Consider the following 20,967-nt stretch of genomic DNA (forward strand, 5'->3'; position numbering starts at 1 on the left):
ATGGTTAAACTGATCTTGGAATGAATTGAAGGGTCTGTACAGTGTTATGTTCGATGCTAACAGTTCTTCTACTAATCAATTTATATTGGTGTCCCTTGTTATTGACCTCCATGCCAAGGGAAGTAAATCTTTTCTATTCATTCCAGCCAGCCTTCTTGGAATTGCTTACACTACACTTAATTTTCCATCAGAAAACAATGTAGACCTGGCAACATCCTTGTAAGTCTCCTCTGCACCCTCAGTGTATTATCCTTCCAGAAGTCCAAAGAGAACTCCAGGGGTGCCCTAGCTAGTGATTTCTAGTTCCACCCTGCTCTTATCATTCAGAAGTTTCTCATTTACTTATTTCACTACTTTCAAGGATCTATAGACATGCACCCTGAGCCAACTTTGCTCCTCAGTACACGCAAGTATTTCAGTATTTACTATGAATCAACCTGCCTTTTGATGCTCTTTGCAATTGTAATAGAGTTGATACCTATGGGGATCAGCGTGGATCTGACTGGCATGGTGAAAAGGATTAAATAAACCATAACATGCCAGCAGAAGACCTCTGAAAGAAAAGGGTGATGGATATTTGTCAGCAAGGAAGGCATTGTTCATGTTATGTTCAGAGGCGATGAAGCTATCATGACAGCTTTGAAACTCAGCATTAATATACATCTATACATGCAAATATGAATATGCGTCTTTAAGTCAAGTAATAATTAAAGAATAAGAACTTGCTTTGGGTCTCTGGTATCAGGAATATCTCTTTTGTATCCCAAACGATTACTGATGAGCACATTGAAGGCATGTTTCTGGTATCCAGCATTCCGAATCTCCTGATCCACTTCGTTGAAAATCATACCTGAAAATACATCATTGATATTATTAATATATTCCAGAATATAAAGGCAGATTAGTCTGTTTTAACAGACTAAGCTTCAAGGTCAGAAAATCCATCAATCTGGGACTATGCACATGTCTACAGCTCTAATCTTATTCTCCACGTTGGCTGATCCCACTCATCAGCTCTCTAGCCCTCAAGCAATGCTGCTTGGTACTGACTGCTAGAGAAGGAGAGAGAGAGGGAGAGAGAGAGAGAGAGAGTGGGGGGGGGGGAAGGCAGCAAGGATAAAAAGAGCATTATCTGATTGAAGAGATGTGATGACTGTTGTTACCCAGGCAAATATATAGGGGCATACACACAAAATACTGGAAAAACTCAGCAGGCCAGGCAACACCTTTGTTAAAGAGTAAATAGTTGACGTTTTGAGCCGAGACTCTTCATCAGGACTCCAAAGGCTCTTGGCTGAAATGTCAACTATTTACTCTCCGAAGGCTCTCGGTCCGAATCATTGACTGTTTACTCTTTTCCATAGATGCTGCCTGGCCTGCTGAGTTCCTTTAGCATTTTGTGTGTATTACTTTGATTTCCAGCACCTGCAGAATTTCTAGTTTGAAATATACAGGGGCCTCAGTTTTTCACAACACACATTATTGATGGTTTAAGGAAAAGACTAACCGGGCAGGGGGACGGGAGCCAGAGTGATAGGACTGAGGATGGGGCAGTTGGTATACAAGTAGGTGCAGTGTGTAGTGAGATGGTGACTTCAGGAAGGGTAAGTTGAAAGGAACACACACCAATCCTCATGGAGGGATCAGAAGTGGAGAGAGTGAACAGCTTCAAGTTCCAAGGTGTCAAGGTCTCTGAGGATCTAACCTGGTCCCAACATATTGATGTAGTCATAAAGAAGGGAAGACAGCCGCTATACTTTATTAGGCGTTTGAAGTAATTAGGCATATCAACAAATACACTCAAAAACTTCTATAGTTGTACTGTGGAGAGCATTCTGACAGGCTGGATCACTGTCTGGTATGGAGGGACTACTGCACAGGACCAAAAGAAGCTGCAGAAGGTTGTAAATCTAGTCAGCTCCATCTTGGGCACTACCCTACAAAGCACCCAGGACACCTTTAGGGAGCAGTGTCTCAGAAAGGCAGCGTCCATTATTAAAGACCTCCAGCACCCACGGCATGCCCTTTTCTCACTGTTACCATCAGGTGAGAGATACAGAAGCCTGAAGGCACACACTCAGCAATTCAGGAACAGCTTCTTCCCCTCTGCCATCCGATTCCTAAATGGAGTTTGAAGCTTTGGACACTACCTCATATTTTTTAATATACAGTATTTCTGTTTTTGCACATTTTTAATAATCTATTCAATTGATTCACTTGTTTATTTTTTTTTCTTTTTTCTCTGCTAGATTATGTATTGCATTGAACTGCTGCTGCTAAGTTAACAAGTTTCACGTCACATGCCGGTGATAATAAACCTGATTCTGATTAGGCAAAATTACAGTCAGTTGGAAATGAAGTGTAACATGGGGGCAAAATCAAAAGGGCTAACATATACAATAATGAAGGTGTTATATTTGAATACATGCAGTATATTGTATAGATGATCTGGTAGTGCAGCTAGAGATTGGCAGGTATGACATTGTAGGCATCAGTGAGCTGTGGCTGAAAGAAGCTCATAGTTGGGATCTTAGCATCCAAGGATACAGATCAAAAGGACTAGTAGGTAGACAGAAGGGTGGAGTGGCTCTTTTGGTAAAAAAAAAACGTAATTAAATCCTCAGAAAGAGGTGACATAGGATCGGAGATGTAGAATCCTTGTGGGTACAGTAAAACTGCAAGGGTAAGAAAACCTTGGTGGGAGTCATATACAGGCCTTCAAACAGTAGCCAGGGTGTGCGCTATAGATTACAATAGGAGATAGAACTGGTACTGGATCCCAAGAGATGGAATTTGCAGAATGCCTAAGAGATACCTTTTTAGAGCAGGTTCTGGTTGAGTTTACTATGGGAAAAGCAATTCTGGACCTGGTGTTGCATAATTTGATTAGGGAGCTTAAGGTAAAGGAACCTGTCAGAAACAGTGATCATAACATTATAGAATTTACCCTGCAGTTTTAGAGGAGGAAGATAAAGTCAGATGTATCAGTATTACAGTGGAGAAAAGGGAGTAACAGAGGCTGGCCAAAGCTGATGTGAAGGAGATATTTTCAGCGATGGCAGAACTACAATGGCTGGAGTTTCTGGGGGCAATTCAGAAGGTGCAGGATATATACATTCCAAAGATAAAGAAGTATTCTAAAGGGAAAATGAGGCGACTGTAGCTGACAAGAGAAGTCAAAGAGAGCAAAAAAGAAAAAGAGAGGGCATATAATATTGCAAAAATTAGTGAGCAGTTAGGAGGTTGGGAAGCCTTTAAAAGCCAACAGGAGGTAATGAAAAAAAGCCATAAGGAGAGAAGAGAAGAAATATGAAGGCAAACTAGCCAATAATTTAAAAGGGGATACAATAAGTCTTTTTCAGATATATAGAAAGTAAAAAGAGAAGACTGCTGGAAAATGATGCTGGAGAGGTAGGAACTGGGGACAAAGAAATGGCATACGAATTTACTATAAATACCAGGTTTCCCCCGCTATCCGAATGTAGAGCATTCCTATGAAATCGTTCATAAGCCGAAATGGTGTAAAGCGAAGAAGCAATTACCATTAATTTATATGGGAAAATTTTTTGAGCGTTCCCAGACCCAAACAAAACCTAACAAGTCATACCAAATAACACATAAAACCTAAAATAACACTAACATATAGTAAAAGCAAGAATGATACAATAAATACACAGCCTATATAAAGTAGAAATAATGTAAGTACAGTGTAGTTTCACTTAACAGAATCAGGAAGTTCGAGCCAAAATCGATTTGTCGAAAAAAATCAGCACGTACACGCATGCACACACACCTGCACGCGCAAGGCTTCATGGTCATGGTAGTCTTTCTCGGGGTAAACAGAAGTTTAAAACAAGCACCTTTTTTCGTAAAAGCGAAAATCCTCTTTCGGTTAACGAAAACAGGTACTAATGTAGGTCTTTCGTAAAAGCGAAATATCGTAAAGAGAACGTTTGGAAGGCGGGGGACACCTGTATTATGCATCAGTCTTCATTGTAGAAGACACTAGCACTATTCCAGAAATTCTAGTGTGTCGAGGACAGAAGTGAGTGTAGTTGCTATTACTGGGGCTAAGGTGCTTGGGAAAACAGAAAGGTCTGAAGGTAGATAAGTCACCTAGATCAGATGGATTACATTCCAGGGTTCTGAAAGAGGTAACTGCTGAGATTATACAGGCATTAGTAATAATCTTTGAAGAATCAATTCTGGAATGGTTCTGGAGGTCAGGAAAATTGCAAATAGCACTATTTAAGAAAGGAGGTGGGGCAGAAGAAAGGAAATTACTGGCTCATGGCTGTGGACTCAGTTCCATGAACTTCCGTTCTGAATGTATTTGCTTACTTTTATTGTTTGCATTATTTCCTTTTTTTTTCTGCACATTGAATGTTTGAGGGTCTTATTTTTTTTTAAATAAATGGGTTCTATTGGGTTTCTTTGTTTTGTGGCTGCCTGTAAGGAAATGAATTGTGTATATAGTACACATACTTTGGTAATAAATGTACTTTGAACTTTCATTTTGAATGTTGGAATGAAAATGAAGATTTGAAGGATGCAATTGTCAAAAGCCATTTATGAAGACAGTCCATTATCTGCATTACGTGCCTATGCTGATTTTGTTCATTTATACATACACTTGATGAATTCTTCTGTCGATAACTATTAGGAACTAATACACAGTTTTATAGTACTGTAATAGTGTAGGTAATGTTCTAATTTGTTCTGTATTTCATTTAAATACAGAATTGGTTGCTCAGTTAAATGGTGGTTTGTCTTCCATACCTTCTTAACTATTTCTCTGAAACTTTGACTAATTAGTGCAGCCTCTTAATTCAACCAAAATGTACCGTTCCTAATGTGTTCCAAGCAATCGGAATCCCCTGTATAACCCGTCCCTCAATGGCATGGCCTGAAGGTTGATGGTGCATGGGATGTTGTCCTGGAGCCATGTTTCCGAAGGAGCAAGCATGCAGTAGTTCTCTATCACACACCAGTGCAGCCGCAGACAAATGCAATCTAGTTAGTCTTTCACTGAGCAAACATTGGAGAGTGGCACCAATGGGACGAATCAGCCCCCAAACCAGCGCACACTTCAGCGTGCCCATCATGCCCATACTCCCTCCCACATCTCTTCCCTTGGGTGGCTGCAACAGGTGACACCATGGTACAAGGGCCTCATCTGCACAACAACTGAGGCCACACAGTTCTTCCTAATGCTTCTTTTAAACATTTCACATTTCATCTTCTACCCGTGACCTCCAGTTCTAGTCTCATCCAAACCTCAGCAGAAAAAGCCTGCTTATATTTACTCTATCTATACCCCTCCCCATAACTCTGTATACCTCTATCAAAGCTCCCCTCGTTCTCCTGCACTCCAGGGAATAAAGCTCAAACCTATTCAACCTTTCCCTAGAACTGTGAACACATTCTCAATCTATCAAAGTTCTTCCTAATTTTATAGACCTGTATTAGGTCACAGCAATGCTGCTTTTCACAATTAAAAGAAACTCAGTGCGTTCATCCTTTCCTGATAATATACAGTACTGTGTAAAAGCTTTGGACAAATCTATATAGGTAGGGTGCCTAAGACTTTTGTGCAGTACTGTATTGGTCAACGTGGAGCAGAGAGTAAATTTGGAAATGTGGCGGGAGCAAAGGATGTTGAAAATGGTGAGGAGCACCAAAGAAAGGGCGTGGGACAAGTGGCAGGGGTGGCAGCTGGTGCAGGTGCAGACACACCCAACCAAGACACCAGGCAAGGTCATATAATTCCAAACAACTGGCTTATTGATCATTACAGAATATCCTTCTGGTGCTCCCTGCCCCTTTCCCAACCATGATTCCCCTCTCCTTGCCTCTTTCCTACTCTCAGTCCACAATAGAGACCTCTATCAGAATCAGGTTTATCATCACTTGCATATATCATGAGATTTCTTCTATTTTGCGGCAGCAGTACAGTGCAATATGTATATATGTATACACACACACACACACAACCCAGGACTTTTGCACAGTACTGTATACCCCTGCATTTCAGGCATCAACCCTCTTCAGTGCTTGAATATCCTTTTGCATAATATGACAACTAAAACCACTATATTATTCTTAAGCACAGTCTAACCAAACTTTGGTAAAAGCTCAGCACAACTTCACCCGTTCTGGCAGCAACCATACACATTTGACTCTGTGGTTCAACATTCTACTGGCAGACAATTTTTTTGCTCTAAATGGTTGGATATTGTGAATACTCGGAAAAGACTAAAGAAAGGAGAAAACACAGGACAAGACAGTGTCAAGAAAAAACAGTGCGCAAAAGCAAGTCAGGTAAGCTGACAAACAGATGAACAGAGCAAAAACTGCACAAACTTATCTATAGATTTTGGGATTTCTCAGAGCAATTTACAACCAATGAAGCACCTCCAAAGTTTAGTCACTGGTGTAACGAAGGAAGTAAGATTTTACATTCAACAGCTATGTGATAATCTTCATAGAATTTGTTTTTCATCTGGGATAAGTTAGATTTTTTCCTCAGGCTAGGGAAGTCCAAAACTAAAGGGTATAAGTGAGAGGGGAAGATTTAAAAGGGTCCTGAGGGGCAGGTTTTTCCACACAGAGGGTGCTGAATATATGAAATGAGCCACCACAGGAAGTGGTAGAGGTGGGTATAATGACCATATGTAAAAGGCACTTGGACAGGTAAGTGGATAGGATTAGAGGGATATGGGCCAGATGCAGGCAAATGTGACTAATTCAGTTCAGCTTCGACAAGTTGGGTGGGAGATGCTGTTTTCATGCCATATAACTCTATGACTAAATCAAGGCTGAGGCATCATGAGAAACAGTATTTTTAAACAACGCAGTCTTTTATGGCCGCTGGAGAATGTTGCTTTAGAAGTTGTTTTAGCTCAGGATTAAAACATCAGCTAATATTCTGTCTTCTAATCAATGGAGTGGAACTTGAACACATAATCACTCTGACTTGAAGGTGAGAGTATTGTCAATTGAGCTACTGTCTACTCCAAGTTGAAAATGCACTTCAGTCTTAAATTTCTGAACAGATTTCATCAACATTATAAATCAGAATTAAATTCTGCCTGCTTTGATATTTTTTAAAATTTCATCCATTTTGAAAGTATTTTTAAAATGCATGCAGGTGGGAGCCACGAGATGTTTCTGAAGGGCTAAATTACATTTGGAGTTTAAGTTTTTTAAGCATACATAATTCAGAGATAGAATTCTTGCCTATTCAGTCAATAAGCTAAGTATCTTTCCATGATAACAGTAACATAAAATCTTCTAAAGTCCCTTAATACTTTATGAGGGGCATTGATCTATGGATAGCCAGAGGCTGTTTTCCAGGACAGAGATGGCTAACACAAGGGGGCAAAGTTTTAAGGTGCTTGGAAATAGGTACCGAGGGGATGTCAGGCGTAAGTCTTTCACACAGAGAGTGGTGGGTGTGTGGAATGCACTACTGGCGGCAGTGCTGGAAGCGGATACAATAGGGTCTTTCAAGAGCCTCTCAGATAGGAGCTAGGGAAATTCTAGGTAGTTTCTAGAGTAGGTTACATGGTCAGCACAATATTGTGGGCCGAAGGGCTGTAATGTGCTGTAAATTTCTATGTTCTAATACCTTGTCAAAATGCTGTTTTTATAACAATTCTATTCAGTGTATCTTTAATCTTGACATTAGTAGTAGTTGCAATTACAAATCTGCCCAGGAGTTATTGATGACAATATATTTTTAAACATTTTACATTTATAAAATTAGCTATCATATTTAATTTAGCAAAGCTTAGCTGCCATTCACCAGTACAACTCATCCCATTCTAATTGTATATTAGCATGACATCATTTTTTCTCTAGGTAGATTCCTTAAGCAAACAGTCTGAAAAGTGTCTCCGCAGATTCTAGTCTCCAGTGTGCAAAAGCAAACAGGGCTTTGCCCCAGGAGACACTTGCACCAGCTGCATCACTCTTCCGAGCATAGTTCTGGATTATAGAATGTGCAAGTCCACAACTTTCTGTCATGAACAGCTGCTTGGAGTGGAAGACCAATGAGTTTCGGTCAAATTAGAGAGTAGTTTCAGCAAATCTGTAATCTTTGAAAGGGATATTCATCTGTGGGTGCCTTTGGGAACAGCCCACAGTGTAGAGCTGTGTTACACAAACAATTTGAGATGAACTTTGACAAAAAACACTATCACTTCCCAGACCTTAGCAAAGAGATTTTCCAAATGGACTATTGGTCTCATCCCTAGTGCAGGCGCCTCAAAGACAAGTGGTGGTGAAGAGACATAGGCTGTGGGTGAAGGATCTCGTGAACAGGCCCTTATTCACCACCAGCCAAACATGGTTTTAGTACTTGTTTGAAAGTTTTGATGATGAAACATGATGTTGAGAGAATCATTTAAAGGGATCCACCATCTCCTTTTTCCACATGGCCTCAAGGACATCCTACATAGCCCACTGTCTGATTGACATGGTCAAAGGTGTCTTGGACAACTTTTTTATGGAGACAGCATGGCCTAGTCGAGGGAACATTCAGCAACAAGGATTGCTGACCCAAATCATTAACTGGTTTCTTTTTCCATAGTTACTGCGAAACTGGCTGAGTTCTTCCAGCATTTTGTGTTTTTTGTTTCAGATTCCAGCATCTGCAGTTTTGTTTGTTTTCTATTTGTTGTGCATGAATCTATAGACAAGTGGAAAAACAGATGAATTATTAAACAAAATCTCATCCATTTTTTCCTGCTTGCCAATTGATTTATGCATAAAAAGTTTTTTTAAAATATCATAGTTAAGGCAGCACAGGCAGCACTCTAGAACTACCCTCAGTGTAACTTTGATCAAATCCACTATCAATGTTGACTTAAGAACAGCAGAGCAATATTGTGCTTTGCACCTCGGTGCTGAATGGACGCAGACATACTGGGTTGAAGTACTTTATGAAAACAGTTATTTAAGAAAAGGTAATATATTCCAAATCAAATGCAACATTATTAATCTACTATCTTAAATTACAGTGTCAAACTGAAAGAAATACTCACCCAGTTCTGAAAAGTGTTCTAATTTTTTCTCTGACTTTTTTGGTATATGTTTAAGTAATTGGCTGTCTATTTTGTCTTGGCGTTGGGATTCAAGCAGATGTTTGGATCCTTTGGTAAATCGGGGCTTGAATCTCCACTGTACTTGCTGGCTCCCCTGGAAGGGCACATTTCTGAGTGTGTAGCTTTCGTTGCTCAAATTGAAGTAGATGAAAAGGAGAAGTGTCCAGGTCACGGACGTGAAAAGGCATCCATAGCAGAAATAGCGTAGCGTGACACTGCCCATGGTAGCCGAAGCATTGTTAGAGGCCCATTTTCATTCCTCTGAAACACACAAAGTCAAAGCTGTTTGAGAAGTGAACTGTTAGTGATTATCTGCACAACAGAAACTTCACAGAAGTTCCTCTGGAACAACCAACAAAGCATTACAGATAAAATATTTATTTTCAGTGTAAATACTGCAACCACTGCCAATATTATGAAACATAGAAAACCTACAGCACAATACAGGCCCTTCAGCCCACAAAGCTGTGCCAAACCTGTCCCTACCTTAGAACTACCTAAACTTTACCCATAGCCCTCTATTTTTCTAAGCTCCATGTATCCATCCAGGAGTCTCTTAAAAGACCCTATTGTTTCTGCCTCCACCACCGCTGCTGGCAGCCCATTCCACACACTCACCACTCTCTGTGTAAAAACTTACCCCTGACGTCTCCTCTGTACCTACTTCCAAGAAAAGGACAGCACCATCCGAAACAAAGATTTATAACCATCTGAATTTGTGTAGCATCTTCTATACAGTTACATACCTCAAACCAACACTGGAAAATATCAGTTTGCTTGTTGACATGGACTTGCATGTATATTAGTTGTTAAATAACAAAAAGCCATGTAACATTTTCTCATGCAGCAATAACTTAGCATTAGTTTCTGAGAGGAGAGGGCTTAGTAGAGACATAACATCCCATTGTAACACTGTGCTGGTTACCGGACAAAGTTCATTGGTAAGACTACTATGTTACAGATCAATTATTAACAGTAATTTTTCACAATGAAAATGTTTATTTAACATTCGTAGATATAACATGAGACCCATGCCTAAACTATCCACTGCTACACTGTGCCAATCTGAAAGAAACAGAGGGAAATCTAAGCAGTGAGAGTTATAGAGTCATAGAAAAGTACAGCACAGAAACAGGCCCTTTGGCCCTTCTAGTCCACGGTGAACCATTTAAACTGACTAGTCGCATTGACCTGCACCCTGACAATAGCTCTCTGTACCCCTACCATCCATGTACCTATCCAAACTTCTCTCAAACGTTGAAATCGACCTTGCATGCACTGCTTGCACTAGCTGATCATTCCACAATCTCATGACCTTCTGAGCGAAGAGGTTTCCCTCCATATCCTCTGTTTAGTGCGCATGCGCCGGTCGTGCATGCAGCCTGGTACAGCCGTTCCAATCTATTCTTTTACTTTCTTCTTCTTACTTTTTAATTTATGTTATTTTTTGTATTTTTTTTCCTCACAGTAACATGTCGAAGCTGCACCCTCTATAATACGCTGGTAGAGAGAGTTTTATTTGGGTTTTCTTTAGCACTGGAAATGGTTACATCCCAACACGCGGGACAGAAGCAAGGTCGCATTGTGTATTCCACGGACCAGCAAATTCCGGCCGGCTTAGCGAACAGAGTGGCAGACACCCCTGCTGAAATCTAGAGGAAAACACACAGAGGATGCAGAGGGGGATCACAAAGCCGAGGAAAGAGGACCGGGTTGGAGAAGAGGAGTTCGGTGGGTAATACCATTCCGGCTGACCAGAAGTGCACTGAGAGCGGTAAGCGTAAAGGAATTGGGTGCTTACTGATCTGGCTAACAATGGATGGTGCAATCCGGGGTATATTACGATCGAGGAACGTGTTTGCAGACTGGATATTGAACTTTTTACTGTTCGACTTTGGCCACATATGGAACGTGCAGCTCCTCCCATGGAGGGTCAGACATCCTGAGCCAATAGACTGGTCCTGGACTTATTTTCCATCTGGCATAGTTTTGCATTTTGTTGTTTGATTGTTGGGGTTTTTTTTGTAGTTCTATATTTACAGTCTATTCTTGGTTGGTGCGGCTGTAACGAAACCAAATTTCCCTCGGGATTAATAAAGTATATCTATCTATCTATCTTAAACTTTTCACCCTTCACCCCTACATCATGACCTCTAGTTGTAGGCCCACCCAACCTCAGGAGGAAAAAGCCTGCTTGTATTTACCCTATCTATACCCCTCATAATTTTGTTTACCTCTATCAATCTCCTCTCAATCTTCTAAATTCCAAGGAATAAAGTCCTAACTTATTCAATCTGTCCTCAAATCTCAAGTCCTCCAGACCTGACAAAATCCTTGTAAATTTTCTCTGCACTCTTTCAACCTTATTCACATCTTTCCTATAGGTAGCTGACCAAAAATGAACACAATACTCCAAACTAGGCTTCACCAATGTTCTCCCCTTGTTCAAAAAAGGTAGTAGGGATAGTCTGGGTAATTATAGACCAGTGAGCCTTACGTCTGTGGTGGGAAAGCTGTTGGAAAAGATTCTTAGAGATAGGATCTATGGGCATTTAGAGAATCATGGTCTGATCAGGGACAGTCAGCATGGCTTTGTGAAGGGCAGATCGTGTCTAACAAGTCTGATAGAGTTCTTTGAGGAGGTGACCAGGCATATAGATGAGGGTAGTGCAATGGATGTGACCTGCATGGATTTTAGTAAGGCGTTAGACAAGGTTCCACATGGCAGGCTTATTCAGAAAGTCAGAAGGCATGGGATCCAGGGAAATTTGGTCAGGTAGATTCAGAATTGGCTTGCCTGCAGAAGGCAGAGGGTCGTGGTGGAGAGAGTACATTCAGATTGAAGGGTTGAGACTAGTGGTGTCCCACAAGGATCTGTTCTGGGACCTCTACTTTTCGTGATTTTTATTAACGACCTGGATGTGGGGGTAGAAGGGTGGGTTGGCAAGCTTGCAGACGACACAAAGGTTGGTGGTGTTGTGGATAGTGTAGAGGATTGTCGAAGATTGCAGAGACACATTGATAGGATGCAAAAGTGGGCTGAGAAGTGGCAGATGGAGTTCAACCCGGAGAAGTGTGAGGTGGTACACTTTGGAAGGACAAACTCCAAGGCAGAGTATAAAGTAAATGGCAGGATACTTGGTAGTGTGGAGGAGCAGAGGGATCTCGGGGTACATGTCCACAGATCCCTGAAAGTTGCCTCACAGGTAGATAAGGTAGTTAAGAAAGCTTATGGGGTGTTAGCCTTCATAAGTCAAGGGATAGAGTTTAAGAGTCACAAGGTAATGATGCAGCTCTATGAAACTCTGGTTAGGCCGCACTTGGAGTACTGTGTCCAGTTCTGGCCGCCTCACTATAGGAAGGATGTGGAAGCATTGGAAGGGGTACAGAGATTTACCAGAATGCTGCCTGGTTTAGAGAGTATGCATTATGATCAGAGATTAAGGGAGCTCGGGCTTTACTCTTTGGAGAGAAGGAGGATGAGAGGAGGAATAGATAGAGTGGATAGCCAGCACCTCTTCCCCAGGGCACCACTGCTCAATACAAGAGGACATGGCTTTAAGGTAAGGGGTGGGAAGTTCAAGGGGGATATTAGAGGAAGGTTTTTCCACTCAGAGAGTGGTTGGTGCGTGGAATGCACTGCCTGAGTCAGTGGTGGAGGCAGATACACTCGTGAAATTTAAGAGACTACTAGATAGGTATATGGAGGAATTTAAGGTTGGGGTTTATATGGGAGGCAGGGTTTAAAGATCAACATATTGTGGGCCGTAGGGCCTGTACTGTGCTGTACTATTCTCTGTTCTATGTTATACATTTTCAACATAAAATCCAATCTCCTGTCCTCAGTACTTTGATTTATGAAGGCCAATATGCTAATAACTTTCTTTACGACTCTGTCTACCTGTGACGACACTTTCAATGCATTATGGACGTGTATCCCTTTGTTTTACCACATTCCTCAGTGCTCTACCGTTCACTGTGTAAGACTTACCCTGGTTGTTCCTACCGAAGTGCAACATCTCACACTTGTCTGCAATAATTTTCATCTGCCACTTTACACCCCATTCTTCCAGCTGGTTCAGATCCCATTGCAAGCTGTGATCATCATCCTCACTGCCACTACTCCCCCAATCTTGGTGTCGTCTGCAAAATTGCTGATCCAGCTAACCACATTATCACCCAGACCATCGATACAGATGACAAACAACAATGGACCTAGCACCTACCCCTGCGGCACACCACTAGTCACAGGCCTCCAGTCAGACAGGTACCACCTATTACCACTCTCTGGCTCCTTCCACAAAGCCAATGTCTAATTCAATTTACTACCTCATCTTGATCACCAAGAAATGAATCTTCTTGACCAACCTCCCACGCGGGACCTTGTCGACTGCCATGCTAAGGTCCATGTAGACAACATCCACTGAACTGCCTTCTTCAACTTTCCTGGTATTTCTCGAAAAACTCTGTAAGATTGGTTAGACATGTCCTACCATGCACAAAGCCATGCTGACTATCCTTAATCAGTTCCTGTCTATCCAAATACTCATATATCAAGTCCATTAGAATACCCTCTAATAACTTTCCCACTACTAACGTCAGACTCACTGGCCTACAATTTCCTGATTTATTTTTAGAGCCTTTCCTAAAGAGCAGAACAACATCATCTATCCTCCTGACCTCTGGTAGCTCACCTGTCGCTAAAGATGACTTAAATATCTCTGCTAGGCCCCTGCAATTTCTGCACTTGTCTCCCATAGGGTCCGGCTGAACACCTTGTCAAGCCCGGGGGATTTATCCACCCCAACTTGCCTCAACACAGCAAACACCTCCTCCTCCATAACCTGATCGGGCCCACGACCCTGCTGCTGGTTTGCTTCACTACGACAGACTCTGTGTCTGTCTCCTGAGTAAATAGAAACGTAGAGTAAATACAGATACAGAGTAAATATGGGTTATTGTTGTGTAGCTAGCCCTAAACTAGAAATATTACTTCATTACCTTTTGCCATCCTAACCTTTGTAAAAGGGTCGAAGAGGCAAAAACAACATAGCAATGTCCAATTACCCTGGTTACCATAGTTCCTTCTAAGCTGTGCGCATGTGCACACGCACACACGTTTTTCAACCAGCGCACAAAGGAAATTAATGTGCGCGCAAAAGGTTAGTTACCTAAAATAATGTAGTAGTTAATAATTATACTCACTGAAAATAATCTTTTAGCTAACTGTTTCTGTTAACTAGTTAGTCGGTTTTTCAAATACCACAATGCACGTCACTAATTTACGTCACCTCACCTATCCTGTTCCGATTTGTACAGCTGCATCACGGTAGCAGCCATGTTTGGTGGGCAGTGTCAATATCGTAAAGTTTACAAAGCTCTGTTTCAAATCCTGTAGATAGCTCACTAAGTTTTTATTGGAAAAAATATTGATTCACTATGTTGAATTCAAAAGAAGTGAAGGGCGTGAAGCGCAAAAGAACTGCAAATTTGTTTAAAGTTGAATGGCTTAACAAAATAGTAGAAACTGTTACACCGAAAGCTCATGAGGTCGTGAACATTCAGCTACTAGAAATATTTAGGTATGATTCGGAAACTGGAGTTATCTGTTTGTATTGTCGTGATACGAAAGTTGCTGGAGAATTTGCTAGTGGAAAGAAGTGGGATGATATTTGGAAATTTGACTTTTTGAAGTGTCATTTGGCAAGTAAATCGCATTTGGACGGTGTACAAAAGCTCAGGCAACAGAACCCGTCATTACCCGTTACAGGAGTGCTACGCATGTTATGGTTGAGTGCAGATGAGCGAGAGCGAAAACTATCGAACTCAGAGGAGATCAAAGTTGAGGTACAGGAATGGTCAGCTTTTGATTTCTCCGCAATTGCAGACTGTGACTTCACATTTGGCGATGAACAAGTTAATGCCTTATGTCTAAAATATCATGATTTTCTAGCTGAAAGTATTGTAATAGTTAGACAGTTTAATTACTTCAAATTTTTCGTGCAAGAAAACATTAAATCCAAACCGATTTCAAACTTTTCTCAAATGGTGGCATTTGTACTTCAAAATGAACAGTTTTGCCACTTTGCACTGTTGATGGACATTGGGGGAACCTTTCTTGCGTCTAGTGCAGACTGTGAGCGAGGTCTTAGCCTAATGAATCAACTCAAAAACAAGCTGAGAAACTGTTTAGGTGAATGTCATTTGGATATGTTAATAAGAATCAAAAGCTATCAATGCGATGGAAGTTCTATTAGTCGAGATAGAGTTTACAAAGAATGGGTAAATGCCAAAGACAGGAGAGCGAAAAAATAACTGAGTGACTTAAATATGGTAAAAATTAAATATCTCCAGCCTATTGGCATGAACATTGACTTCTCTAACTTCAGTTAATGCCCCTCCTCCCCTTCGTACCCCATCCCTTATTTATTATCATTATTATGATAATAAATCATTATGATATTTTTCTTTGCAACACACATAAAAGTTGCTGGTGAACGCAGCAGGCCAGGCAGCATCTCTAGGAAGAGGTGCAGTCAACATTTCAGGCCGAGACCCTTCGTCAGGACTACTTTTCTTTCACCTTTTTTTCTCTTTTTTTTCCTCCCTCTGTCCCTCTCACTATAACTTCTTGCCCATCCTTTGGGCTCCCCCCCCCTTCTTTCTCCCTAGGCCTCCTGTCCCATGATCCTCTCATATCTCTTTTGCCAATCCTGTCCAGCTCTTAGCTCCATCCCTCCCCCTCCTGTCTTCTCCTATCATTTCGGATCTCCCCCCCTCCCTCCCACTTTCAAATCTTTTACTATCTCTTCTTTCAGTTAGTCCTGACGAAGGGTCTCAGCCCGAAACGTCAACTGTATCTTTTCCTATAGACACTGCCTGGCCTGTTGTGTTCACCAGCATTTTTTGTGTGTGTGACTTAAATATGTATGTTATTTTGTTGTTCTTCTGTGCAGTTTTATGTCAAGTATTTTGTAAACCTACATAAACTGTCCCATGAGTGCATTCAGTGCGCACATACTTTTGTCACAGGAAAAAAATTCGCACAACATAAGATTTTTGCGCACACTGACTACTAAAAATTAGAAGGAACATTGCTGGCCACCCACTGTCCCCACAGAAAATAACTTGCTGTAGTTGTGAAACAACTACAGGAGCACTGTGTGTAGTTCTGGTCTCCTTATCTAAGAAAGGATGGACTTGGATTGAAGGAGTGCAGCAAAGGTTCAACAGGCTGACTCCTGGGACAGTGGGACTGCCATCTGAGGTGAGATTCGTTTCACTATCTTCGCATTTAACAGGTAAACAGTTTATATTAATGGATTGTTCAATGCACTTGAAAGTAGTTAATTGTATAAAATGTTTCCAGTTTTAAATGTCTTACCATAAAATCTGTTGTACAAGTTGTACGTTTATAAGTTGCTTTCCCACTTTTTGTAAGGACATTAATTCTAGGAATGTTCATTTCTTGATGAAACCCTAACAATTTTTCACAGAACTATTCTCCATCCACATGAGCAAGAGTTGCTCACTTTGCACACTATACACATTGTGGGAAAACTTGCTGCCCAGATAACAAGATTTGAAAAAGTTTGCAAAACAAAACTTGAAACTTGCATTCTTAGCTGTGGTGTGAATATTGGCAGTAAGAATGGATGTAGACCAGAGCACTATATTGGCAGAATATTGCAGAGGGAGAGAGGCAAAGAGCTGACTAGGCTATTCTTGTCCAAATTCAATGAGTCAGAGATGGACCAAGCCCATAAGACATAGGAGCAGAGTTAGGCAATTCGGCCCAATGAGTTTGTTCACCATTCGTTCACCGCTGAAGGGGAAATACTTAAGGGAAAAAGAGGAAATTCTTGAGTTAGAGAGATGGTATGTAAATGAGAAGGAGATTGTGCATCGGGACATATGGACGTGGAGAAAGATGATATATTGGGTACAAACAGGTGATGTTCAGGCAGAAGAGAAATGGTGTTGGTGATGTAAGATTGTGCACATTGATAGAGCTGTTGTGGAGAGAAAAGAGATGTCTGGGGGAGAAAGATGGTGCATGTGGAGGAGGGAAGTTTTTATAGTCAGGAGAGATGATGTAAAGGAGAGAGAAATTGTATGTTTAGGACCCTTCACAAACCTCTCTCATTCCCCAAAACCCACACACTCCATCTCCAACCCACACACTAGCGGAACAAGTGCTACACATGCCCTTACACTTCCTCCCTTACCACCATTCAGGGCCCCAGACAGTCTTTCCAGGTGAGGCGACACTTCACCTGTGAGTCGGCTGGGGTGATATATTGAATCCGGTGCTCCCGATGTGTCCTTCTATATATTGGTGAGACCCAACGCAGACTGGGAGATCGTTTTGCTGAACACCTACGCTCTGTCCTCCAGAGAAAGCAGGATCACCCAGTGGTCACACGTTTTAATTCCACATCCCGTTCCCATTCTGACATGTCTATCCACGGCCTCCTCTACTGTAAAGAGGAAGCCACACTCAGGTTGGAGGAACACCTTATATTCCATCTGGGTAGCCTCCAACCTGATGGCATAAACATTGACTTCTCTAACTTCCGCTAATGCCCCACCTCCCCCTCGTACCCCATCCGTTATTTATATACACACATTCTTTCTCTCACTCTCCTTTTTCTCCCTCTGTCCCTCTGACTATACCTCTTGCCCATCCTCTGGGCTTTCCCCCCCCCTCCCCCTTTTACCTGGGCCTCCTGTCCCATGATCCTCTCATATCCCCTTTGCCAATCACCTGTCCAGCTCTTGACTCCACCCCTCCCCCCCCTGTCTTCTCCTATCATTTCGGATCTCCCCCTCCCCCTCCCACTTTCAAATCTCTCACTAACTCTTCCTTCAGTTTGTCCTGACGAAGGGTCTCGGCCCGAAACGTCGACTGTACCTCTTCCTAGAGCTGCTACCTGGCCTGCTGCGTTCACCAGCAACTTTGATGTGTGCTGCTTGAATTTCCAGCATCTGCAGAATTCCTCGAGTTTGCGTTTTAAAATTACACTCCATCTTTCATCTTTTTCCTTTGAATACACCAGGGAAGGCATGTTAAAAAGAAGCCCTCCCACAAAAAAAAGCAGCAGGAAAAAGGGGGAGGGCCCAAAAAAGAGATCCAAAATCAGCAACTGGGGCTTGGTGTGCACCACATTAGGATCAGCTGGAATGGCCTACTCAATATGGCAGAGATAATCCCATGCCAGATTCTCAGTTTATAGAGCTACCAATAAACGTACTGGTGTATAAATTTTAAACACTTCAAATTTTGTAGAAAGCAAACAAAAATGCCAGATTATTTTTTAAGCAACATGCACAAAAAATGCTGGTGAACACAGCAGGCCAGGCAGCATCTATAGGAAGAGGTATATATGCTGCCTGGCCTGCTGCGTTCACCAGCAATTTTTGTGTTGCTTGAATTTCCAGCATCTGCAGATTTCCTCGTGTTTGCGAGATTATTTTTTAAGTGTTTTAATAGAAAGAATTAAGTGTATTGATTTTAATCATAAAAGTTGCTGGTGAACGCAGCAGGCCAGGCAGCATCTCTAGGAAGAGGTGCAGTCGACGTTTCAGGCCGAGACCCTTCGTCAGGACTAACTGAAGGAAGAGTGAGTAAGGGATTTGAAAGGGGGAGGGGGAGATCCAAAATGATAGGTTCTCCTATCATTTTGGATCTCCCCCTCCCCCTCCAACTTTCAAATCCCTTACTCACTCTTCCTTCAGTTAGTCCTGACGAAGGGTCTCGGCCTGAAACGTCGACTGCACCTCTTCCTAGAGATGCTGCCTGGCCTGCTGCGTTCACCAGCAACTTTGATGTGTGTTGCTTGAATTTCCAGCATCTGCAGAATTCCTGTTGTTTGATTTTAATCAGTTTGTTTTTAAACTATATTAATTTTAATAACATTTTGTATTTTTGTATCAGTTATTGGCTCAGCTGCTGCTTAACCAGTTGATAAAGTGATGCAAGCACACCAATGAGGAAATGACATCTGGGACAAAATTTTATTGGACTGAACATAGTGGAAAACAAATAAATGCACAAAAAGGTGAGAAAAAAATCCTGAGAATTGTTGCAGTTTTTCTTTACCACTCAGGATCAACAAGTGTGAGCTAAATAATCAGCAATTAAAGAATTCTGAAAAACAGATTCATGTTCAGCTAGACTGATACTTCTTCTTCCCATTTGACCTCCAGGTGACATGGATATGGGGAGGCTTAACCAACCATATGTTTGCAAAACCCATTGAGGTCTGATGTCCCAAGAATGGCTGGTATGAGAAACTAAATAAAACTGCCCTTTGTGGCTCTAACAAGTTTGACATTGCTGCATTTCTGACCATTGCCATTTCCAGGTCACAGAGCAGCAAGCAACAACAGCTTGAGGCTCACCAAAGTGGACTGGATGGAACTGTCCCATGGGCCAGATCCTGCCAGCCGGCCATATGTTGTGCACCATGAAGTTATATGAAACACTTGTCAAACCACACAGCACAGGAGGTTACTATTGTGCTTGCTAAGAAATCCAATTAGTTCCACCCCCTTCTGCTTTTTCCTTATAACTCTACATTTCATTTAGAGTAAATATTCGCCACCCTGCTGAAAGTCGTTAATTAATCTGTTTATCAGTCCTGCACTGAGACAATAACCTACACAATTCTAATTAATTCTCTCGCTTTCACCAATTACCTTATGATACAAACTTTTAGAACCTCCATTATTTCTCTGGTACAATAACAACTTGTATCTCCTTAAGAGTGTTGAGTATTGGGTTCCGGTGACATCATCTTTCAAAACGGCAGCTTAAATCAACAGCTCCTCCGGAAAAACACATATTTTGCCCCGTTAATCCATCAAATATAAGATCTTTCGAAAATATCTGAATTGATAAGCGGGGCAAGAATGGGGAGAAGGAATGGAAATTTATAAAAAAGCACCACTGCGGAGCCTATGGAAGAGAGAGGAACAGCGCACGGCACTCCGACAAGTGCGCGTGGTGGCGAGGCTAACGCTGGGTCTCGTGCAGGTGAAGCGGTAAATATGATAAGGAGTTTGGAAGAGATAAGGGAAGTCCAAAAAGGTATAAAGCAGCAACTAAATGATATAAAGTCAGAGCTTGCCAATGTCAATCTGAAAATAGAGGTGGCAGAGACTCGAATTGAGAAGATGGAAGATCGTGTGCAAAACGTGGAACAAATACTAAGTACGACGATAAAAATATTAAATCAACAGGAAAGTAAATTGCTTGACCACGAGGGAAGATTGTGATGGCAAAATAATCAAGATTTATAATGTTCCCGAAGGAGTGGAGGGATTGTCGATGATATACTTTGTAGACAAGCTGTTGCGGGAAGCGCTGGAGATCCCTCAGACTATGGAGTTTAAAATTGAAAGGGTGCACCGTTCGCTTGTCCAGCGGTCTCCCAGAGACAGAGAAAGTAAACTGCGCTCCATTGTACTTAGATTCCTTCGATTCAAGAGCAAGGCAGAGATTCTACGAAGGGCCTGGGGTAAGAAGAGGGTGTTTTGGAACAGGAAGTTAATATACTTCAATCATGATTACCTGCCCCCCCCCCCCCCCCCGGTGGTCCTACAGAAATGGAAGGAATATTCCGAAGTAAAACGAATATTAAAGCAAGAAAAGATTAAATTCCAAACCCCGTACCCTGCTAAACTGAGGGTACTTTACCAAGAAGGGATACGACTATATCAGACGGTGGAAGAGGCAACTACAGACATGAACAACAGTGGACTGCCCACTAGCATGGTCAAACCAGGGGAAACTCTGGCTGGGCAGTTATCCCAAACTGCTTGGGAAATAGTAAGAGAACCTAGAAAGCAGGGCACG

The 20,967-nt window shown here is 41.8% G+C and overlaps 1 protein-coding gene and 1 long non-coding RNA gene across 9 annotated transcripts in view; one reads left to right on the forward strand and one right to left on the reverse strand.

The window, feature by feature from the left end:
* The window catches only part of galnt11 (UDP-N-acetyl-alpha-D-galactosamine:polypeptide N-acetylgalactosaminyltransferase 11 (GalNAc-T11)), a 138,491-nt gene that overhangs the window by 39,430 nt on the left and 78,094 nt on the right, over positions 1 to 20,967 (reverse strand). For all 8 annotated transcript variants that reach the window (XM_072254078.1, XM_072254080.1, XM_072254081.1 and 5 more), the window contains 2 exons: positions 9,048 to 9,368; positions 727 to 850 (listed from right to left, as the gene is read on the reverse strand). In XM_072254078.1, coding sequence (XP_072110179.1) covers positions 727 to 850; positions 9,048 to 9,330 — 407 coding nt within the window. In that variant the 5' untranslated portion in view covers positions 9,331 to 9,368. The remainder of the gene's footprint in view (positions 1 to 726; positions 851 to 9,047; positions 9,369 to 20,967) is intronic.
* LOC140195557 (uncharacterized) lies at positions 14,206 to 19,396 on the forward strand. Its single transcript, XR_011885516.1, has 3 exons — positions 14,206 to 14,269; positions 19,045 to 19,168; positions 19,317 to 19,396. It is a non-coding gene; the product is annotated as an uncharacterized lncRNA (long non-coding RNA).

Source organism: Mobula birostris, chromosome 3 (assembly GCF_030028105.1).
Source record: "Mobula birostris isolate sMobBir1 chromosome 3, sMobBir1.hap1, whole genome shotgun sequence".
Lineage (NCBI taxonomy): Eukaryota > Metazoa > Chordata > Chondrichthyes > Myliobatiformes > Myliobatidae > Mobula > Mobula birostris.